This window comes from Macaca mulatta, chromosome 16, assembly GCF_049350105.2.
Source record: "Macaca mulatta isolate MMU2019108-1 chromosome 16, T2T-MMU8v2.0, whole genome shotgun sequence".
In the NCBI taxonomy this organism is placed as follows: domain Eukaryota; kingdom Metazoa; phylum Chordata; class Mammalia; order Primates; family Cercopithecidae; genus Macaca; species Macaca mulatta.
Genome location: NC_133421.1, coordinates 77716214 through 77740043, shown reverse-complemented (window position 1 = coordinate 77740043; position 23830 = coordinate 77716214). Strand labels below are relative to the sequence as shown.

The window sequence follows — 23830 nt, the reverse complement described above, 5'->3', positions numbered from 1 at the left end:
AAAGCACAGAGGGGCTTATAATGAGAAGTTGTGCTCCTCTGTCCTACCTTAACTCCATCTGAAATCCAGGCTGGCTCCCTATGATCAATTCCTTTGACTTTTCAGTTCTCTGGGTAGATTTCTTTTTCTTTTTGAGACGGAGTCTCAATGTTGCCCAGGCTGCAATGCAGTGGCGGGATCTCTCCTCACTGCAAACTTCTCCTCCCGGGTTCAAATGATTCTCCTGCCTCAGCCTCCCCAGTAGGTGGGATTACAGGTGCCTGTCCCCAAGCCCAGCTAATTTTTGTATTTTCAGTAGAGATGAGGTTTTATCATGTTGGCCAGGTTGGTCTTGAACCCCTGACCTCAAGTAGTGATCCACCCACGTCAGCCTCCCAAAGTGTTAGGATTACAGGCATAAGCCACCACACCCAGCCTGAGTAGGGTGTTTTTTTTTTTGAGTCTCACTCTTGTCACCTGGGCTGGAGTGTAGTGGTACGATCTGCAACCTCCGCCTCCCAGGTTCAACTGATTCTCCTGTCTCAGCCTCCCGAGTAGCTGGGACTTACAGATGTGCACCACCATGCCTGGCTAATTTTTTTATTTTTAGTGTAGACGGGGTTTTACCACGTTGGCCAGGCTGGTCTCAAACTCCTGACCTTAGGTGATCCGCCTGCCTCGGCCTTCCAAAGTGCTGGGATTATAGGCATGAGCCACCACCACACCTGGCCAGGGTAGATTTCTTATACAGCTATTTCTTGTTTTATCAACTTTTGTTTAAGCCCTGCTATGGCAATGAGAACCAAGCTCACTTAACCATTTTCTCACCTCCCTTTTTGAGTCTCGAGTTTTATTTCCCTATAATTTAAAAATTACATAATTCTATGCTTTGTCTATAGGGTGATTCTAAAAGTTGAAAATCAATGTCATTATTTTTATTATTTTTGAGACAGAGTTTTGCTCTTGTGGCCCAGGCTGGAGTGCAGTGGCGTGGTTTTGGTGCACTGCAACCTCCACCTCCCAGGTCCAAGTGATTCTGTCTCAGCCTCCTGCGTAGCTGGGATTACAGGCATGTGCCACCACACCTAATTTTTGTATTTTTAGTAGCGACGGGGTTTCAGCATGTTGGTCAGGCTGGTCTCAACTCCTGACCTCAGATGATCCACGCACCCTGGCCTTCCAAAGCACTGGGATTACAGGTGTGAGCCACTGTGCCTGGCCCAATGTTACTACGAAAATGTAAATATTTTTCTCTGTAGCACCTAGTCTTTTGCTAATAGGGCTCTTTTTTTTTTTTTTTTTTTTTTTTTTGAGACAGGGTCTTATTGTGTCGTCCAGGCTAGAGTGCAGTGGCATGAACATGGCTTACTGCAGCATCTACCTCCTGGGCTCAATCCTCCCACTTCAGCCTCTGAAGTAGCTGGGACCACAGGTGCACATCACCATGCCTGGCTAAATTTTATGTTTTGTAAAGATGGGGTTTCGTCATGTTGCCCAGGCTGGTCTAGAATTCCTCGGCTCAAGCATCCTCCTGCCTCAGTCTCTCAATGTGTTGGGATTACAGGCACGAGCCACCGTGCCCAGCTAACAGAGCACACTTACACAACTTTCTGTTTTTAGTGGTGTTTCTAATTGCCTTTCATTTTTATCCCTGACATTCTTCGGCTTAATCATAGCCTTATGTTTTTCTGTCTTAAACAAATTATCTAATGTATGAGTCATTTTCTTGCTCTACTGAGCCTCTGGGGAGTGCTCCATTCTCCTGTTAGGATTTGGACTGCTGACATTTTACAGCCTGCTGTACAAATGTCACCTTGGGTCAGAGTAATTCTCATTGCTTTCCTGAACCTCCTGTTTTCTGAACTCAAATAAACAAAAATTTCTGGCCAGGCGCGGTGGCTCACGTCTGTAATCCCAGCACTTTGGGAGGCCAAGGCAGGGGGATCACGAGGTCTGGAGTTTGAGACCAGCTTGGGCAACATGGTGAAACCTCGTCTCCACTAAAAATACAAAAATCAGCTGGGCATGGTGGTGGGCGCCTGTAATCCCAGCTACTTGGGAGACTGAGGCAGAAGAATTGCTTGAACCCAGGAGGCAGAGGTTGCAGTGAGCCAAGATTGTGTCACTGAACTCCATTCTGGGCAACAGAGTGAGACTGTCTCAAAAAAAAAAAAAAAAAAAAAATTTCTGGCCCAGTGCAATGGCTCATGGCTGTAATCCCAGCACTTTGGGAGGCCAAGGCTGGTGGGAGGATTGCTTAAACTCAGGAATTCAAGACTAGCTTGGATCATAGCAAGACCCTGTCCCTAATTAAAAAGATACATCATGGCCGGGCGCGGTGGCTCACGCCTGTTAATCCCAGCACTTTTGGAGGCCGAGGCAGGCGGATCACCTGAGATTGGGAGTTTGAGACCAGCCTTGCCAACATGCAGAAACCCCTGTAATCCCAGCTACTAGAGAGGCTGAGGCAGGAGAATCCCTTGAATCCAGGAAGGCGGAGGTTGCAGTGAGCCGAGATGGCGCCATTGTACTCCAATCTAGCCTGAGCAACAAGAGTGAAACTCCGTTTCAAAAAAAAAAAAAGATGCTTTTCTTTTTTTTTTTGAGACAGAGTCTCGCTCTGTCGCCCTGGCTGGAGTGCAGTGGCGCCATCTCGGCTCACTGCAAGCTCCGCTGCCAGGGTTCACACCATTCTCCTACCTCAGCCTCGGGAGTAGCTGGGACAACAGGCGCCCCCCCACCACGCCCGGCTAATTTTTTTTTTTGTATTTTTAGCAGACATGGCATTTCACTGTGTTAGCCAGGATGGTCTCGATCTCTTGACCTCGTGATCCACCCACCTCAGCCTCCCAAAGTGCTGGGATTACAAGAAGATCATTAAAAAGGAAAAAATTTGTTTCCTTATTTTTGATAGCACACATTTTTTTTTCTTCTGAGATGGAGTCTCACTCTGACACCAAGACTGGAATGCAGTGGCACAATCTCAGCTCACTGCAGCCTGTGCCTCCCGGGTTCAAGCGATTCTCATGCCTCGTCTCCTGTGTAGCTGAGACTACAGGCGTGCACCATTATGCCCGCCTAATTTTTGTATTTTAAGTAGAGATGGGGTTTCACCATGTTGGCCAGGATGATCTTGAACTGCTGACCTCAAGTAATCCACCTGCCTTGGCCTCCCAAAGTGCTGGGATTACAGGCTTGAGCCATCGTGCCTGGCCAATAGCACATACTTTTTAAAAATACCTGCCAAGAAAGGATGTCCTGAGTCCTCACGTGACTGAAAATGTATTTATTCTGCCTCTAAACTTGACCGTTTGGATGCAACTGACAATCTTTTTTTTTTTTTTTGAGACGGAGTCTCGCTCTGCCGCCCAGGCTGGAGTGCAGTGGCCGGATCTCGGCTCACTGCAAAATCCGCCTCCCGGGTTCACGCCATTCTCCTGCCTCAGCCTCCCGAGTAGTTGGGACTACAGGCGCCCACCACCGCGCCTGGCTAGTTTTTTGTATTTTTTAGTAGAGACAGGGTTTCACCGTGTTAGCCAGGATGGTCTCGATCTCCTGACCTCTTGATCCGCCCGTCTCGGCCTCCCAAAGTGCTGGGATTACAGGCTTAAGCCACCGCGCCCGGCCAATCATTTTTTCTTAAACTTTTAGATTTATTCTTCCATAATCTTCTAGCACTAAATGTCATAGCAGAAAAATCTGACACCAATCTATTTCTTGTTTCACAGATTGTCTGTTTTATCTAAGAGTTTCTTTTATTCTTAGCGTTTGGAAATTTTATATTGATGTATGTAGGGGTGAGTCTTTTTCCATTTGTCCACCTGGTTTATAAGGTTTATCAACTGTCTCCCTTGCTCCCCCCTACCCCTCATAGAGTGCAAGGGCCTTAATTTATTCACTGCTAAATTCCCTGTATCTGGTGCACACACATCAGGTTCTCAAAAGTCATTTGCTGAGTGAAGGAATTTATTCTGCTAGAATTTAAAGTCCTGTGACTATCATCAGCTCAGCAAATTTTTCTTTCATTCTTGTCTTTTTTTTTGAGACAGGGTCTCACTCTGTCACTCAGGTTGGAGAGCAGTGGTGTAATTACAGCTCACGGCAGCCTTGAACTCCTGGGCACAGTGATCTTCCTGTCACAGTCTCCTGAGTAGCTAGGACAACGGGTATATGCCACTATGCCCGGTTAATTTTTAAAATTTTTGTAGAGACACAATCTCACTGTGTTGACAAAGCTGGGAATTCCACCCCCCCACCCCCTACCGTGAGAGTCTCATTGTCACCCAGGCTGGAGTGCAGTGGTGTGATCTTGGCTCACTGCAACCTCTGCCTCCCAAGTTCAAGTGATTCTTGTGTCTCAGCCTCCCAAGCAGCTGAGATTACATGCGTGTGTCACCACACCTGGCTAATTTTCTTTTTTTTTTTTTTTTTTTTTTGAGACGGAGTCTGGCTCTGTCGCCCGAGCTGGAGTGCAGTGGCCGGATCTCAGCTCACTGCAAGCTCCGCCCCCCGGGTTTACGCCATTCTCCTGCCTCAGCCTCCCGAGTAGCTGGGACTACAGGCGCCCGCCGCCTCGCCCGGCTAGTTTTTTTTTTGTATTTTTTTAAGTAGAGACGGGGTTTCACCGTGTTCGCCAGGATGGTCTCGATCTCCTGACCTCGTGATCCGCCCGTCTCGGCCTCCCAAAGTGCTGGGATTACAGGCTTGAGCCACCGCGCCCGGCCTAATTTTCGTATTTTTAGTAAGAGACGGGGTGTCTCCATGTTGGCCAGGCTGGTCTTGAACTCCTGATCTCAGGTGATCTGCCTGCCTTGGCCTCCCAAAGTGTTGGGATTACAGGTGTGAGCCACTGCGCCTGGCCACTTTGTGAATTTTAAAAAAAGACTGTAAGCAGATCAACGACAAATCCAGCAATTTCCCAATATTTTGTCTGTCCACTTCTCCTTGCCAGTAGATTATAACCCTGGAGTCTTGATTTTTTGTTTTTGTTTTTTAAAGATATTTAAGGTTAAATTACCATAAACTGCACTGGTTGAATCTTGAGACAGAGTAGTATAAAAAGAGTGAAGAGCTGAATTAATTCAGAACACTGAACCCATTTGCTCACCTGCTAGCTTTGAATCCTTTCAATTTCTGTACAAAGAACGATTCAAGAACTTCTGCACACTGGTAAAACGGGGAGTCACTTGGATTGTAGTAACGACAGTTATCAAAAATTTTGGTCATATCTGCCACAAATTCTGTCAGCTTTTCATAATACCGTCTTTGTACTCTTTCTTCCATGGTGGCAAGGTCTTAAAAACACAAAATGTAAAACATTTTCAGAGCTTTAAGGTTTTTCCAATGTGAATATCCTCTGAAGTTCTAACAAATATATATGTTTACTTTGCAAGCAGTCCTGGAACCAGGCTGGTTCACCCTGGAGGTTATTTTGCAATTCATGAAGAACAAAAGAGTACTTTTCCAATTTTGTTTCTGACTGAGGTTCTAATAAATAAATCCTAGCTGCTGTTAAGAAGGTTCTTTTACTTTCAGTTAACTGCATAGAATAGTCCTTCATTCAAATGGTTTGAGATCAATGAAACACACCAACATGATCTATACATATCTAAGTATAACACATTTCTACATGCAAACAATTTAGTATATGTACAAAGAAAAGGTGGGAATCCAGAATTAAGAACAAAGTCTCTGTACTAGTGGCTTTATGATCCTTGCATTAGACTTTAATAACATCATATTGCTTTTTTATTCATTTTTATTGTTACCTTATATTTGTGACAAAGTGATACTGTCTTACCATTCATGACTGCAATGATAAGTGTCCACTTAAATGTAAGGGAAAAATATTAGCTGATACGAATATTAGTATGTAATAGTACAGGCAATATGTAGAAAGGAGAAAATCATTATGGTGATAGATGGGTGTAATATTGTGAAATATATACTTGGTCTTTGTCCCGATTTCTTGACACTTAGCTCCTAACACGGTTGGAATCTCCAGAGTGGTAAGTTTCTTTTATATGTTAATGACTGGTGGCTGGAATTCCCTAGATAGCTTTGGAATGGGGGATGGTCACCGGAAGGACCTAGTCAGGATTAGAGGGTTGGGACTTTCAGTCCCATCCCCCAACCTCCGGAAGGGAAGAGGGGCTAAAGGTTAAACTGATCACCAATGGCCAAGGGTGTAATCACTCATGCCTACGTAATGAAGCTTCCCTAAAAACCCAAAAGGACTGGGTTCAGAGAGCTTCCTGATACAGCTGAACGTGTGGACGTGACTGGCAGGTGGTGTGCCCAGAGAGGGCATGAACGCCCCTCCCCACAGCGTTGCCCTGTGCATCCTCTCCACCTGGTGTTCATCGGAATCCTTTGCAGTGTCCTTAATAAACCGGTAAGCCTAAGTAGGTGTTTCCCTGAGTTCTGTGAGCTGCTCCTGCAAATTACTGAATCTTAGGAGAAGCTTGTGGGAACCCTGATTTATAGCCAGACGGTCAGACATGCAGGTAAAACAACCTGGGGATGGCAATTAGCATCTCAAGAGGGGGTAATCTTGGGGACTGAGTCCCCAGCCTGTGGAATCTGACCCTATCTTCAGGTAGATAGTGTCAGAATTGAATTGAATTAGAAGACACCCAGTTAGGGTCTGAAGCAGACGACTGGATTGGTTGTTCATGGGGAGAAATCCCCACCCACTTCTTGGCGACCAGAGGTCAGCAAACAGAATTCTCCCACGTTGATTGTAGTGAGAGCGCACAGGAAAACAAATTTGTTTTTTTTTTTGCTGTAGAGCAGGCAACTGCTTTGGAATGTACTGACTGAAATAAATCTACCTGAAACAACATTGATCCTAGGAGAACGCTGTGCTTGAAATAAAATTCTGTATACAATTTGACATAAATATCTGAGACAGTGAAAGGCCAGTAATCTCCAATCTATCTAGGGTGCACAGACAACACATTCCAAACTAAAGCTTCGTGAATATTTTTGAATTTGAAAGTGACTTGAAAGTTCATCCAATAAGTAAAAGTACTAGAATACCTAAGAAACAGCTGAAAAGTAAAAGTAATGAGAGAGAATCTTATCTGTCAGCCATTAAAAACTATTCTAAAGCTGTGACAACGCAAAGTGTGGCAGCACGCAGAACACCACAAACACTAACAGAGACAAGTTCAAACCACGAACAGATTTAACTGTATCTAGTGTAAGAATTTCACATATGTTAAGGATGTCCCTTCAGGTCAGTAGGGAAAGGAGTTCATTCATAAATGAGGTTGCGGCCGGGGTGGCTCACGTCTGTAATCCCAGCACTTTGGAGGCCGAGGTGGGCGTATCACCTGAGGTCAGGAGTTCTGAGACCACCCTGGCCAACACAGAGAAACCCCATCTCTACTGAAAATACAAAAATAAGCTGGGCATGGTGGCACATGCCTTTAATCCCAGCTACTAGGGAGGCTGAGGGGAGAATCCCTTGAACCCAGGAAGTGGAGGCTGCAGTGAGCCAAGATCGCACCACTGCACTCACCACTGCCTGGGCGACAGAGCGAGACAACGTCTCAAAAAACAAAAGCAAAAACAAAAAAAAGAGTTTGAGGCAACTGCCTACATATCTGAAAAAAAAAAAAAAATCTATCTCATTATATGCCAGATAATTCTGAGTTTATTAAAATCCAAGGGCAAAAATTAAAACCATAAAAAGTACTAGGAGACAAAACACTGTAAATGTAGTAACTGAGCTGTATATACAAAAATGATTAAAATAGCAAACTGTGTTATATATATTTTAGTATACACACACACACACACACCTCTTTGAAAGCTCCAGTTTATGTAGTTTTAAAAAAAATGTGTAAATGTGAAGAACTGTGAAAATACACATAGCTTGATTCCAAGCAAGACTTGGCACATCAATGCTGTAGGTTCATGTAAGGTGTACAGGAAAGAGCGAACACATCACACTAGGACATTCTTGGTTCATACTTATATTATGTGCTGGTTACTACTGCTTGACTAATTTTCGTTTTAATAAAGTATGTGAATAACGCTTGGACACCGAATGGCTCCAAGTTAATTAGATATCCCTTAAATTTAGTCCTAGAACACATAGGTGAGTATATATCATGGAAGAGGAAAAAGACTCCAAGCATGATGCCTATTTATGATTAATAGATATGACTCCAAAAAATGTTAAAAACTACCATATGCCAAAAAAATCATAAAACTTTTACTTCTTTTTAGTATACAAATAGCCCTTAAAGGCCAGGCGCGGTGGCTCAAGCCTGTAATCCCAGCACTTTGGGAGGCCGAGACGGGCGGATCACGAGGTCAGGAGATCGAGACCATCCTGGCTAACCCGGTGAAACCCCATCTCTACTAAAAAATTCAAAAAAAAAAAACTAGCCGGGCGAGGCAGCGGGCGCCTATAGTCCCAGCTACTCGGGAGGCTGAGGCAGGAGAACAGCGTGAACCCAGGAGGCAGAGCTTGCAGCGAGCTGAGATCCGGCCACTGCACTCCAGCCTGGGTGACAGAGTGAGACTCCGTCTCAAAAAAAAAAAAAAAAAAAAGACAAACAAACAAACAAATAGCCCTTAAATAGCCAGACGTGGTGGCTCATGTCTGTAATCCCAGCACTTTGGGAGGCAGAGGCGGGCGGATTACCTGAGGTCAAGAGTTCAAGACCAGCCTGGTCAACCAACATGGTGAAACCCCATCTCTACTAAAAATACAGAAATTAGCTGGGTGTGATGGTGGGCGCCTGTAATGCCAGCTACTCGGGAGGCTGAGGTGGAAGAATCAGTTGAACCCGGGTGCTGGAGGTTGCAGTGATTCAAAATCATGACACTGTGCTCCAGCCTGGGCAACAGAGTGACACTCCTTCTCAAAAAATGAAAATATAAAATAAAAGCCCTTAAATAATACTGATAACAATATAAATATCTCGAGAGAAAAATAGAAGAAATATGTAAATAGGATACTCTTACATAAAAACACTTTCTTTGACAAATTAGCAGAAATTAAAAATGATAACACTGGCCTATTAACAGAGGTTACCTGTAGGGGACAATATGGGAGTAGTGGTAAATATTACATTTTACATCTCTGTAACATCTGCATTTGTACACTATAAAACACACTACTTTTGAAATAAATATTTTCAAAGACAAAAAATATGCCACTCAAAAGAGTGATAATACTCAGTGTTTTTCAAGAGTGCAGACAGAATGTTATAGATATACACAATTAGTGGAAGCTGGTTCAATTTGCTAATGTGTAATTTTTATCTTTTTTCTTTTTCTTTTTTTTTTGAGAAGGAGTCTCGATCTATCACCCAGGCTGAAGTGCAGTGGCACGATCTCGGCTCACTGCAACCTCCACCTCTTGGGATCAAGCAATTCTCCTGACTCAGCTTCCTGAGTAGCTGGGATTACAGGCACGCACCACATGCCCAACTAATTTTGGTATTTTTAGTAGAGACAGGGTTTTGCCATGTTGGCCAAGCTGGTCTTGAACTCTTGACCTTGTAACCTGCCCGCCTCAGCCTCCCAAAGGGCTGGGATTACAGGCATGAGCCACCGTGCCCGGCCCTAAAGTGTAATTTAAAAATAATTCTTTTTTTTTTTTTTGTGACAGGGTCTCACTCTGTTGCGCAGGCTGAAGTGTGGAGGTGTCACAGTGATGAGCCACCCTTGCCTGGCCATTGTTTTTTTTTTTTTTAAAAAAAAAAAAGCCGGGCGCGGTGGCTCAAGCCTATAATCCCAGCACTTTGGGAGGCCGAGACGGGCGGATCACAAGGTCAGGAGATCGAGACCATCCTGGCTAACATGGTGAAACCCCGTCTCTACTAAAAATACAAAAAACTAGCCGGGCGAGGTGGTGGGCGCCTGTAGTCCCAGCTACTCGGGAGGCTGAGGCAGGAGAATGGCGTAAACCTGGGAGGCAGAGCTTGCAGTGAGCTGAGATCCGGCCACTGCACTCCAGCCTGGGCAACAGAGCGAGACTCTGTCTCAAAAAAAAAAAAAAAAAAAAAAAAAAAGCCTAAAAAGGGCCAGGTGCGGTGGGTCACGCCTGTAACCCCAGCACTTTGGGAGGACAAGGTGGGTGAATCCCTTGAGGTCAGGAGTTCAAGATCAGCCTGGCCAACATGGTGAAACCCTGACTCTACTAAAGATACAAAAATTAGCTGGGTGTGGTGGCGCACGCCTGTAATCCCAGATACTCAGAAGGCTGACGCAGGAGAATCGCTTGAACCACGGAGGGAGAGGTTGCAGTAAGCTGAGACAGTGCCACCGCACTCCAGCCCAGGCGATACAGCGAGACTCCGTGTCAAAAAATAAACAAAAACAGTGTACTACATCCCCGCTACTCAAAAGGCTGAGGTGGGAGAATCACCTGGGCCTGGGAGGATGAGGATGCAGTGAGCTGGTGATGGCACCACTGCACTCCAGCCTGGGCAGAACAGCAGCAGCAAAGCCTCAAATATAGTTAGACCCTTTCACCTGGAGACTGTTTTTTTAGAACAAGTACAGGCAGATGTATAAACAAAGATGTTCAGTGACATGTTGTTTTACTAGCAAAAACTACACACAACAAAACTATTGATGGGGGGTGTTAATTTTTTTTTTTTTGAGACGGAGTCTCACTCTGTTGCCCAGGCTGGAGTGCAGTGGCGCGATCTCTGCTCACTGCAAGCTCCACCTCCCGGGTTCACGCCATTGTCCTGCCTCAGCCTCCTGAGTAGCTGGGACTACAGGTGCCCGCCACCACACCTGGCTAATTTTTTGTATTTTTAGTAGAGACGGGGTTTCACCGAGTTAGCCAGGATGGTCTCAATCTCCTGACCTTGTGATCCGCCCACCTCGGCCTTCCAAAGTGCTGGGATTACAGGCATGAGCCACCATTCCTGGCTGGGGGGTGTTAATTTTAATTTCATATAATTAAAAATGATGTAGGTCTATAACAGCTGATGTGAAAAAGTATTAAGTTTACAAAACACATTACCGAACATGATAACTCATTTAAACTTATTTCTATTTAAGAAAATAAAAGTTGCTGATTTTGTTGGTTCCCTTATACCCTTAAAGAAAATTACTATTTTCAGTTTAGTCTATATTGTTCCAGACATTTTCTATGCATTTCTAAACATATCTAGGTACTCTTAGAAAATAAATGTTTACTGCTTAAAATCTGGGTACTGCTCTGTAACTTTCACTTCTTTTCTCAACATGTTTTGGGAGATCTATATTATTATATTTACCTACTTAGGAGATACAGGAGATTATGTTTAACTTAGTATGGATGTATATCTGTATTTTATTATTATGTTTGTGGGACAAGGTCTCGCTTTGTTGCCTAGGCTGGAATACAGTGGTGTGATTATGGCTCACTAAAGCCTCTACCTCCCAGCTGAAGCGATCCTCCTTCAGTCTCTTGAGTGGCTGGGATCACAGGCATGAGGCACCAGGCCTGGCTAAAGGTTTTTTTTTGGAGACGGACTTTCACTCTTGCTGCCCAGGCTGGAGTGCAATGGCCCAATCTCAGCTCACTGCAACCTCCACCTCCTGGGTTCAAGCAATTCTCCTGTCTTAGCCTCCCAAGTAGCTGGGATTACAGGCATGTGCCTCCACACCTGACTAATTTTGTATTTTTTTTGTAGAGATGGTTTTGCCATGTTGGTCAGACTGGTCTTGAACCCCCAACCTCAGGTGATCCACCCGCCTCAGCCTCCCAAAGTGCTGGGATTACAGATGTGAGCCACCGTGCCCGGCCATTTTTTGCTATTTATTTATTTGAGATGGAGTTTCGCTCTTGTTCGCCAGGCTGGACTCTGCCTCCTGGTTCAAGCAATTCTCCCGCCTCAGCCCCCTAAGCATTTTTTGTTTTCTTGTAAAGACAGGATCTCACTATGTTGCCCAGGCTGGTATTAAATTCCTGGGCTCAAGCTATCCACCTGCCTTGGCCAAAGTGCTGGGTGAGCCACCATTTGGGGTTTATCTTGGTATTAAAAAAAGCAAAAACAAACAGGAAAACCAGCTCTTCAAGAAAATAATTTTGGTTAAATAAGCTAAGGTATATTCAACTAATGGACCATAAAAAGCCATTAAAATCATGGGTTTTTGAAGAAGATTTACATAGGAAAATGTTTGTATTTACTGTATGATATGAATTTTAACACCCATGCATACAAGAACACACCAAAAGTAATGACTATCTCTTTTTGTTTTTTGAGACAGAGTTTTTCTCTGTTGCCCAGGCTGGAGTGCAGTGGCATGATCTTGTCTCACAGCAACCTCTGCCTCCTGGGTTCAAGTGATTTTTGTGCCTCAGAGTCCTTAGCTGGGAGGCTAATATCCTCCATGATATATACTCACCTATGTGTTCTCCTAGGACTTTAAGGGATACTTAATTAACTTGGAACCATACAATGTCCAAGCACCTGCCACCACGCCCAGCTAATTTTTGTATTTTTTTTGTAGTAGAGATAAGGTTTCACCACGTTGGCCAGGCTGGTCTTGAACTCCTGATCTCAAGCAATCTGCCCGCCTCAGCCTCCCAAAGTGCTGGGATTATAGGCATGAGCCACTGTGCCTAGCACCGGCTGATTTAAAAAAAATTTTTTTGGAGAGACAGGGTTTTGCCATGTTGTCCAGGCTGGTCTTGAAATCCTGGGCTCAAGCCATCCACTTGTCTTGGCCTCTCAAAGTGCTGGGATTATAGGCATGAGCCACTGTGCCCGGCTTATCTTCTTTATTTATTTTATTTTTTATTTTTTTTGAGATAGAGTTTTGCTCCTGTTGTCCAGGCTGGAGTGCAGTGGCACAATCTTGGCTCAATACAACCTCTGCCTCCCAGGTTCAAGCGATTCTCTTGCCTCAGCCTCCCGAGCAGCTAGGATTACAGGTATGTGCCACCATGCCGGGCTAATTTTGTGTAGTATTTATTTTCTAAATTTTCTTTTTCTTTTTCTTTTTTTTTTTGAGACGGAGTCTTGCTCTGTCACCCAGGCTGGAGTGCAGTGGCACAATCTCGGCTCACTGCAAGCTCTGCCTCCCAGGTTCACGCCATTCTCCTGTCTCAGTCTCCCGGGTACCTTCTCAATGGTGACTACCCAAATTTGAAATATGTACAATGATTAACTCCTTCCATTTTCAGCATCGGGAGAACAGAAGTAATAACTACTTGTTTATGTTTGTTTTTCAGAGACAGTCTTCATTTATTTCCTCTTCATGTTTCCCCCTCTTTGAAGCTGCCATGAAACACAAACTCTTCTCATTTAAAAAAATGCTTAGCTGGCTTTTGGAACATAATTCTTTCATTAGCAGTAAGTGATCCTTTGGAAGCTTTTAACTACGTTTTAATTTTTCTAATTTCTTTTGCAGATAAATTATCTTTTAATACAATCATTTGTAGCCATTAGTGTTGATACAATTACTTGTGGCTGCTATTACCATTTTTTTCTGGGAAATGAGGAGTATATTCTCTCTAGTTCATCAAATTTGCTCTCCTTCAGAAAAAGATGAGGCAGAATTGAATGGAGAAGGATGAGAGGATCAAATAGACCACAACCCAATCATTAATTTCACTCATTCTTTTATAAAGCTGCATAATACTCCAGTCAGACACCATTTGATATAGCTACGCTATTGATGGCTACTTATTTCATTTCCAATCCTTTGTTTTTTTTTTTTGAGATGGAGTCTCGCTCTGTTGTCCACGCTGGAGTGCAGTGGCGTGATCTCTGCTCACTGCACGCTCTGCCCTCCTGGGTTCATGCCATTCTCCTGCCTCAGCCTCCCGAGTAGCTGGGACTACAGGTTCCTGCCACCTCGCCCGGCTAGTTTTTTGTATTTTTAGTAGAGACGGGGTTTCACCATGTTAGCTGGGATGGTCTGGATCTCCTGACCTCGTGATCTGCCCGCCTCGGCAACTCAAAGTGCTGGGATTACAGGTGTGAGCCACTGCGCCCAGGGGTTTTTTTTTTTTTTGGACGGAGTCTCACTCTGTGGTCCAGGCTGGAATGCAGTGGTGTGATCTCGGCTTACTGCAACCTCTGCCTCCCGGAGTGCTGGGATTCCAGCGTGAGCCACCCTGCAATTTCCAATGTTTTTGTAATTATAAACACTCCCACAATGAACATACTTGTGTGCCTGTAAATCCTAAGAAATGAAACTGCTGGGTTCAAGAGTATGCACAATTGGCTGGGCATGGTGGCTCACGCTTGTAATCCCAGCACTTTGGGAGGCTGAGGGGGGCGGATCATGAGGTCAGGAGATCGAGACCATCCTGGCCAACGTGAAACCCTGTCTTTATAAAAAATATAAAATTTAGCCAGGTGTGGTGGTGCATGCCTATAGTCCCAGCTACTCGGGATGCTGATGCAGGAGAATTGCTTGAACCTGGGAGGCGGAGATTGTAGTGAGGTGAGATTGCACCAGTGCACTCCAGCGTGGCAACAGAGCGAGACTCTGTCTCAAAAAAAAAAAAAAAAAAAAAAAAAGACCTGGCGCGGTGGCTCACGCCTGTAATCCCAGCACTTTGGGAGGCCGAGGCGGGTGGATCACAAGGTCAGGAGATCAAGACCATCCTGGCTAACACAGTGAAACACCATCTCTACTAACAATACAAAAAATTAGCCGGATATGGTGGCAGGCGCCTGTAGTCCCAGCTACTTGGGAGGCTGAGGCAGGAGAATGGCATGAACCCGGGAGATTGTGTCACTGCACTCCAGCCTGGGCAACAGAGCGAGAGACTGTCTCAAAAAAAAAAGAGTATGCACAACTAAACTTTAATAGATACTACAAATTTACCCTCCAAAGTGACCATACCAATTTATACCCCCACCAGCCTTGCTAAAAATATTCTAAGATATTAATTTTATGGATAATAAAACATCCACTGAGACTTCTGAAGAACTTCATATTCAACTCATGTACTTACCCATAGGTTCCTTAATAACACCATAATAATCTGGTGCATCATTAGGATCTACTGGTTCAAGGAAAGGCCAGGCCATCTTATGGGCCTATAATGAAAAAGCAGCATCATTATTGTCAGTGAAAACACTAATTCCATTTAAGTTTCTCAGCTGAGTTACTACATCAATGAACCCAAAAGTCAGTCTTAAATTTGATACATGAAATACTTTATATTAGGTGATTTCTGCTCTAGTAATAAGTTACCTAAGATGAGTCTCCTCTACAATAATGGTACTCAAAGGCTGGTCAGAAGACCTTGTGTGGGGGGTGGAGCACAAGCTTAGAAGTCACAGAATCAGTATTCTGAGCCCTACATGATGAGTTGTCACTGAGTGATGCTGGCATTGCAATCACTTCTATAAACAGGTGGAAAGGGTTCAAAGTGTGGAGTCATTACCACAGCTGGTTAATGATGAGGTGGCAGAGATGTGTCGTTAAATAACATTCAACCACATATTGAGACTATGATTCTCTTTTTAGTTACTTCAATTCTTGTGATTATGATAACAAGAGGAGAAAGTTTCAATCCAGTGCACTATATCCTTTTATTTCCCCCCATTTTTTTGAGATGGGGTCTTGCTCTGTCATCCAGGCTGGAGTGGAGTGGCATGACCATAGCTCACTGTAGCCTCCGGTGCTCAAGTGATCCTCTCACCTCAGCCTCCCGAGTAGCTGGGATTACAGGTGCGTGCCAACATGTCCAGCTAATTTTTAAAAATGTTTTGTAGAGATGGGGTCTTACTTTGTTGCCCAGGTTGGTCTCTAACTCGTCAACTCAAGTGATCCTCCTGCCTTGGCCTCCCAAAGTGCTGGGATTATAGGTGTGAGTAGCCACACTGGCTTTCCATGTCTTCAATACATCTGTATCACTTGCTAATCCTGCAACCCATCCCCATCCTGTTTTTCTTTTTTTTTTTTGAGACAGAGTCTCGCACTGTCACTGGGCTAGAGTGCCGTGGCTCGATCTTGGCTCACTGCAACCTCCACCTCCTGGGTTCAAGCAATTCTCCTGCCTCAGTCTCCCTAGTAGTTGGGATTACAGGCGTGCGCCACCGTACCCAGCTAATTTTTTGTATTTTTAGTAGAGAGATGGGGTTTCATCCTTTTGTCCAGTCTGGTCTCGAACATCTGACCTTGTGATCTGCCCACCTCAGCCTCCCAAAGTGCTGGGATTAGGGAGTACACCACCGCGCCCAGCCCCCTTTCTGTTTTTCATAAGGAAAAGAATAACTATAATCTTTTTTTTTTTTTTTTTTTGAGATGGAGTCTCACACTCTCACCCAGGCTGGAGTGCGGTGGCGCCATCTCCGCTCACTGCAAGCTCTACCTCCCAGGTTCACACCATTCTCCTGCCTCAGCTTCCTGAGTAGCTGGGACTACAGACGCCTGCCACCACGCCTGGCTAACATTTTGTATTTTTAGTATAGATGGGGTTTCACCGTGTTACCCGGGATGGTCTCAATCTCCTGACCTTGTGATCCACCCGCCTTGGCCTCCCAAAGTGCTGGGATTACAGGTGTGATCCACTGTGCCTGGCCAAGAATAACTATAATCTAATCATACTGCTTCTCAATCCATGGGGGTGAGAGGAAGTTTCTTTAAAAATAAAATATATGGCCGGGTGCGGTGGCTCAAGCCTGTAATCCCAGCACTTTGGGAGGCCGAGGCGGGCGGATCACGAGGTCAGGAGATCGAGACCATCCTGGCTGACACGGTGAAACCCCGTCTCTACTAAAAAATACAAAAAACTAGCCGGGCGAGGTGGCGGGCGCCTGTAGTCCCAGCTACTGGGGAGGCTGAGGCAGGAGAATGGCGTGAACCCGGGAGGCGGAGCTTGCAGTGAGCTGAGATCCGGCCACTGCACTCCAGCCTGGGCGGCAGAGCGAGACTCCGTCTCAAAAAAAAAAAAGTAAAAAAAAATAAAAAATAAAAAATAAAATAAAATATATAAAGAAGTGAGTCATGTTATCATTCTTGTGAGTGTGAAATAAGCTGAGGTGGTGTGGGGATATGGTAAAGCTCATGACACTGGTACGTGAAGGACTGAAGTTTGTCAGGCACTTCACTAGACTAGCTGGGAGTCAGTAAATAATCACTTTAAGACTGGAAAGTTGAAATCCTAGAAATCTTTCCAAAATTCTGCTGGCTGATTTCATTTTCAAATGCTGCACACAGAGGGGTCTCACCTGTAAGGAACGGAGCACCCTCTTCAACCCCTCATAATCCTTCTCTGTTAGTGGCGTGAGCACTGTCATGGCATCCTCTGTTGACTGGCACTGTGGACAGACATACTCATCAATGAGCTCTGCCTCACTTTGCAAGATGCCAACGCAGCGCCCATGGTACCAATTCTGACACCGATCACAGCCAATATAAAATCTGTAAGATCCGAAATGGAAATGTGAGTTCAAAACAGATGGGATGATGTTACTTATAATAAAGCATGCACCTGAAAATTTGCTAAACCCTGGGATACAAAATAGTTTTAGTATTATGGTTTTAATACTTTCAAGATTGGCATTCCAGTACATTAATTTAGTATTTTTTGATGTTAAGAACAAGCAGTAAAAAAATTTGTAAGAACACTGTGTAATATTAGAGAACAAATTTAAAGATAAATATGGAACATTTAATTGATTTTAAAGCTGAAAACAAAGCCAAAAATCTTTCAACTAGTACAGTACCATATGGGAGTTCAAAATCCTATAAGCTAATAACAGAGTCTCAGAGCTTGTACCCATATTAGTGTTTTTCTAACCTACAATAAAGCACCATTTCAAACACTGATAAAGTCCAAACAAGTCAGGCTATTTTAATCACATTAATTTCTATGTTACATATTGAAGAATCAAATCTACTATTAAACCACATTTTCCCCAATGTGTCTCAAACATTCACTATGAAGCAAGATAAAATTTGAAGGGTAGGTAAAAAGGGAAAAAGAGAAAAATGAAAAGGAATTTGTAATGTAAGTGTATAATAAATGTAGAAAAAAAATCTGCTTTTTATTTTAAAATAAATAAGTAACCAGTCAGAGCAATTTGGCTTCCTAAATTATTAAATATGATGCTCTTATCAGAACTCACTGTGACTCATCATAAGGTGTTCTGCAGATACAGTACAATTCCTCACTGCTGCCCTCTTGTGCCCGTTTACAATCATTACAGATGTACACATCCATTTTCTTAGCCTCCTTTTCTGTGATGCCAACACATTCTCCATGATACCAGTTAGTACAAAGATCACAGCCAATATAGAACCTAAAAGTATTCACAATGAAAATGACAATGTAATTGTCATTTTGAGCTGCAATGGTACTTAAATCTGTCTTCCCTGCCTTGCTTCACTTTTTTACAGGATAACTTCCTGCTTATGAGTCAGCTAAACATTCCTGAATCCAACCATTCTACCCCTGGCAAACTCCAGTATCTGATGCTCTATCACGTGTGGACACATAAAGTCACTCACATCGGTTTCAACAAGTACACTGCTTAGTGAAATATGGGTCTTTAAAAACATACTGGAATTTGAAAAAAGAAACAACACATTGATGGTAATGTCTTCCTCTGAATGAATGTGTGTAAAACTGTAACAGGCACAAAAACCAAAGCCAAAGAATCAAAGACTTACATCTGTCAAACCTATTCCACAGAAGCCATTTCAATATCAGGGCTATTTCTTAGATAGGTTTGAAAATGTATCTCACAATTTAAATTTGAGAACAAAGCAAAGCGCAAACACCAAGTAGAAGTTACACTACAAGGAACATGCAGGTCAGCCAGGTGTAGAAGATAAATGGTCAAAATATGAGATGAAGAAGAAAACTAAGAAAGGTACATAGAGCAATTCAATCTCTACCAGGTTTTCTGAATAAACACTGGAATTTAATCGAATTAAAAATAATCTCTCATAATGGAATATGGCATGGGCCAGTTTTCCTGTTAATGTAATGTTTGTGACAATGTGGACAGTGGCCTGGCTAATTAACGAGCAGGGAACATGGAAGGAGCTGCTTCAGTTCAACACCGGGGACAAGGTGTGGAGAACGATGCAAGGATAGTTATCCGAAACCTGTGAGGGTCTACACTGCTTGGCAAGGCGGAGCTGTATAAATGTGTGATTGTGGAGTGCAGAGTGGCCTCTGTAATAAACGACCTAATGACAAAAGGAAAAGTAAATGTAACAAACGCTTATATAGTGTGTCTACAAGTGTTGATAGGCACTGTGTAGGAACACCATGTCAAAGTCATAGTGAGAATTACCATGAATCACAGGGAACCAGACTGGCCTTGCTGATACCATTGGCACTCTTAGTTCTACCAAGGCATTTCTTGAGGAATGCCTCACCTAGAGGAATGGAAGTCGTCCTCAAGCTTCAACTTGACCTGCTTCATGAATGTGAAGGAATAATATATGGTTATGTAGTTTATCCTGTTACCACTAACTTTTTTTTCTCTTTTGTCTCACTGTATAGCCCAGGCTGCAGAGCAGGGACAGGATCACGGCCCCCCTGCAGCCTGGACCTCCCAGGCTTATGTGATCCTCCCACCTCAGCCTCCCGAGTAGCTGGGACTACAAGCATGCGCCACCAGGCCTGGCTTTTTTTTTTTTTTTTTTTTGACGGAGCCTTGCTCTGTCTCCCAGGCTGGAGTGCAGTGGCATGATCTTGGCTCACTGCAACCTCAGTCTCTCAGCTTCAAGCGATTCTCCTGACTCGGCCTCCCGAGTAGCTGGGATTACAGGTGTGTGCCACCACATCTGGCTAATTTTTACATTTTTAGCAGAGACGGGGTTTCGCCATGTTGGCCAGGCTGGTCTCGAACTCCTGACCTCAGCTGATCCATCCACCTCGGCCTCCCAAAGTGCTGGGATTACAGGCGTGAGCCACCACGCCTGGCCAATTTTTTTGTACAGACAGGGTCTCCCTATGTTGCCCAGACCGGTCTCAAATACCTGGGCTCAAGTGATCCTCCTGCCTCGGCCTCCCAAAGTGCTGAGATTACAGGCACGAGCCACAGTGCCCAGCACTTTTTTCTTTTGAACTATGACTCTCACATGATTTTCACTTCCACAGGTGGGGGTCCTCCTGAGATACTTTGTGTGTTATCTCCACAGAGTGATAGGCTGTGTTCTGGAAGGATGTTCAGGACTTGAATTTCAGTTTTCAGTCATTCTCACTGGATTCCCAAACCAGCCTAGTTTGGGACAAGAGATTACGAAACACTCCTTAGAAACACTAACTCATCCCAACTAAAATAGGGAGTGAATGAACCTGGTATACTAAAGTGTTAATAATGACAAAATGAAAAATATAAAATAACACAAAATAATGAGGCAATCTCGATGGAATGGGCACATGTATCTGTGTGCCTCATTTTATGCAATGTAGGTATTTCAAAGAAGTTGTGTGTGACATAATTTCTGTGATCTGAATACTCTAAACAGGCCAAAGAAGTCTTGTTATTTAAAGAAGTTCTGTAAGCAAATCTTTTTAACTGAAAAAGTAAGGAAACTTCTGTTTCAGAAATCATTTAGTATATTGTGCTTAAAGTGAGGCACACTTGTATTAAACTAAGGAAAAAAAATCAGTGAATCAGGTTCTACTGTTTACATTATGTATAATTTCCAATGAGGTAAGATAATGAAAAGCGAAGATGCCTAAATTGATTTGTGTTTAATTCGGCACACAGCTCAATCTGCCAACAAAGAGTTTTCATTTGGCATTTGCAAACAGATGATCATTTAGACAGCGCCACCAAAGCAGCTTCCATGTTGCAACCTGAACATCATTAAAGGGACCACAATTTTATTTCAGGAATCAATTAGGTATCCACTTAAGGCAGGCATTAAGCATTCCTAATTCTAATTAATTGATTCTAAATGATCATTTTTTAAAGCACAATCAAACTTTTTGGTCCTGTAAAAAGTATGGTGGTTAACTGTGGCTTTAAAAAGCTGGACTACACTTTAATGTTCAAAGTAGAAGTTAAATATTTTGTAAAATGATATTAATGACCAAAAAATGAAACTACATTTATGGTTTAGTGCCTCTATAATCTTGTTTGTATCACCAAATACAAGTCACAACTGTCAAAAACAGCTTCCAGCTGCCAAATTGTTGGACGTTATACTTGAGGAATGGAACACTTTTTGTATTTTTCTGGCTTTTGTCTCTGATAAGAAAGTGGAAACTCTGACAAAAATATGAGTTGCAGTATTTTAATACAAAAAACAACTGCCTAAAATAAAACAATTAAGAAACCAAACCACTCAAATTCAAAACCTCTGACCATTGATGTTCAAATGGTTTCCAGGATTTCATGTATTTACAGGGCTTTGAACAGATCCCAGAAAGGATGCTCTCCATTTTGGGCAACAGTAATACACGTCCTTCTCCAGACATCAATTACTCGTTGATTTGGAGTTAATTCAGAGGGAAGAGGAGAAAGCAAAGGAGCAACAGAAAGCTTGTTTTTGACAGAAAAGAATATAACAAAGGACAATCACAAACACGTGAAATAGCAAATTTTACTTTACTAGCGTCAATGGTAAGAATATCACATGCAAGACCATGGATGAAACATTACTCTTAAATTTAATATTTTCATTTATATCATTCCCAAAATATTCATTTTCTTCAAAACTCAATTTTATAGCTAAACTTTCAAGACAAAAAACTAGAGCTCAAAAAGATCTACTCACTTAGATTCATCATAAGGCGTTTTACAGATACAGTAAAGCTTTGTGTCCTTCTTAGTTTCCTTTGAGGTAGTAGAGATCATTTTCTTTTTCTTGGACTTTGAGCTTGAGTCTTTTTCCTCTTCCCGCTTCCTCTTCTGGGAAGCTGCAGGGAAGGTGGGCGTGGACAGGAGGCCTGTGTGTTGCACAGCAGGTGGAGGGGGAGGTGAAGGTGGAGGGGCTGGAGGGGCTGGAGGAGCTGCCGTCACTGGGGGGCAGGGTACAGCTACTGCTGTGGACTGAGCCACCTGCATCAGGTCTTTTTCTTTCTTAATTTTCAGGTCTCTCTTCAGCTCTTCCTGTTGTCAATTAAAGACAATACAAGACTATCATTAGAGTCATGTAAATGTGTGATCTGGCCAGAAGATAGTACATTACCCACTCTTGTCGAAGTAGCTCCACAGTTCAGTCTAATGTGAGAGAATTTTAGTTAGTTGCAAACAAGAGTTTTCTTGTATCTTAAACCCAACTCAGACAATTAGAAACAGAAAATGAAGACTATGTAAGAACAACTAGAAAGATGCTAGTTATCTTCAAAGGAGAGTTGACTGAAAGATGAGCCAAGTGGCTAGGAAGAGCGTCCCTCCTGGCTTGCCCCTGTCCCATCTGGGCTCTTTCTGTGGTTGCTCAGAAGGTGACTGCAAGCATCCTCACCCGCTGGCTGCTTTCTTCTAGTTGCTCTTGCTCTCTGTCCTTACAGTGAGAGTGGACATGAACTGGCCTTGAGACTCAAAATGTGGTCTGACCAGCAGAAAGCAGAAAAGAGGCAGATTTGCCTTGTTTATTATGATGCTCCTATGTCTAGAATTTCAGACTGCAGGGAGAGTTGGGCAACATAACACACTATTTTCTTTTTTTAAAAGATACTTTCTTTTCATATGTATGCTTTTAGAGACAGTTTCGCTCTCATCAATGGCGCAATCTCCGCTCACTGCAACTTATGCCTCCTGGGTTCAAGTGATTCTCCCGCCTCAGCCTCCTGAGCAGCTGGGATTACAGGCGTGTGCCACCACAATCAGCTAATTTTTTTGTATTTTTAGTAGAAACAGGGTTTCGCCATGTTGGCCAGGCTGGTCTCAAACTCCTGACCTCAGGTGATCCACCTGCCTCGACCTCCCAAAGTGCTGGAAATTACAGGTGTGAGCCACTGCACCCGGTCTCTTTTTTTTTTTTTCCTGAGACGGAGTTTTGCTCTAGGCTGGAGTGCAGTGGCATCAATCACTCCAACCTCTGCCTCCCAGGTTCAAGCGATTCTCCTGCCTCAGCCTCCCAACTAGCTAGGATTACAGGCACCTGCCACCACACCCAGCTAATATTTTTTATTTTTAGTAGAGACAGAGTTTCACTATGTTGGCCAGGCTGGTATCGAACTCCTGACCTCAGGCAATCTACCCTCCTTGAACTCCCAAAGTCCTGGGATTACAGGCATGAGCCACACTGTCTGGCCCCTTCATATATATATATTTTAGTTTTAATGAGCAGTGAGGACAACCAGAGGTCACTTTCGTCACCATCTTGGTTTTGGCCGGCTTCTTTACTGTACTCTGTTTTTTCTTTTTGAGACTGGGTCTCACTCTGTCACCCGGGTTAGAGTGTAGTGGCACAGTCTCGGCTCACTGTGCCCTTCACCTCCCAAGCTCAAGTGATCCTCCCACCTCTGCCTCCCAAGTACCTAGGACCACAGGCACGTGCCACCAAACTCAGCTAATTTTTGTACTTTTGGTAGAGACGGGGTTTCATCATGTTGGCCAGGCTGGTCTCCAACTTTTGACCTCAAGTGACCCACCTCTGCCTTCCAAAGTGCTGGGATCATAGGCGTGAGCCTCTGTGTCTGGTCAACATACTATTTTCTCGATATGCATTTTGCCATACTTTTAAAGCACACTTCTTCTGCTATCTAGTAGTACAACTTACTCTTGGAAATGATCAAAGCAAACTTTATTACCCTATGAACAAACCCATTGTGATTGGCATCCACAAACACACTTGGCGTAAAGAAATCATAGCTATGACCAACAGTATTTCTTATTTGGAGACAGTGTCTCACTTTGTCACCCTGCCTGGACCGCAGTGACACAAACATGGCTTGCTGTAGCCTTGACCTGCCAGGCTCAAGTGATCCTCCCACCTCAACCCCTTC

The 23830-nt window shown here is 43.6% G+C and overlaps 1 protein-coding gene across 19 annotated transcripts in view; it reads right to left on the bottom strand.

Moving 5' to 3' along the window:
• Positions 1 to 23830, bottom strand: part of BPTF (bromodomain PHD finger transcription factor) — a 152704-nt gene that overhangs the window by 2647 nt on the left and 126227 nt on the right. For 11 of the 19 annotated variants that reach the window (XM_028836699.2, XM_028836708.2, XM_028836702.2 and 8 more), the window contains 5 exons: positions 21655 to 21989; positions 18039 to 18212; positions 17139 to 17331; positions 14915 to 14999; positions 5087 to 5273 (listed from right to left, as the gene is read on the bottom strand). In XM_028836699.2, the coding sequence (XP_028692532.2) occupies positions 5087 to 5273; positions 14915 to 14999; positions 17139 to 17331; positions 18039 to 18212; positions 21655 to 21989 (974 nt within the window). The remainder of the gene's footprint in view (positions 1 to 5086; positions 5274 to 14914; positions 15000 to 17138; positions 17332 to 18038; positions 18213 to 21654; positions 21990 to 23830) is intronic. The other 8 variants (XM_028836703.2, XM_028836711.2, XM_015120174.3 and 5 more) reach the window with 1 other exon arrangement.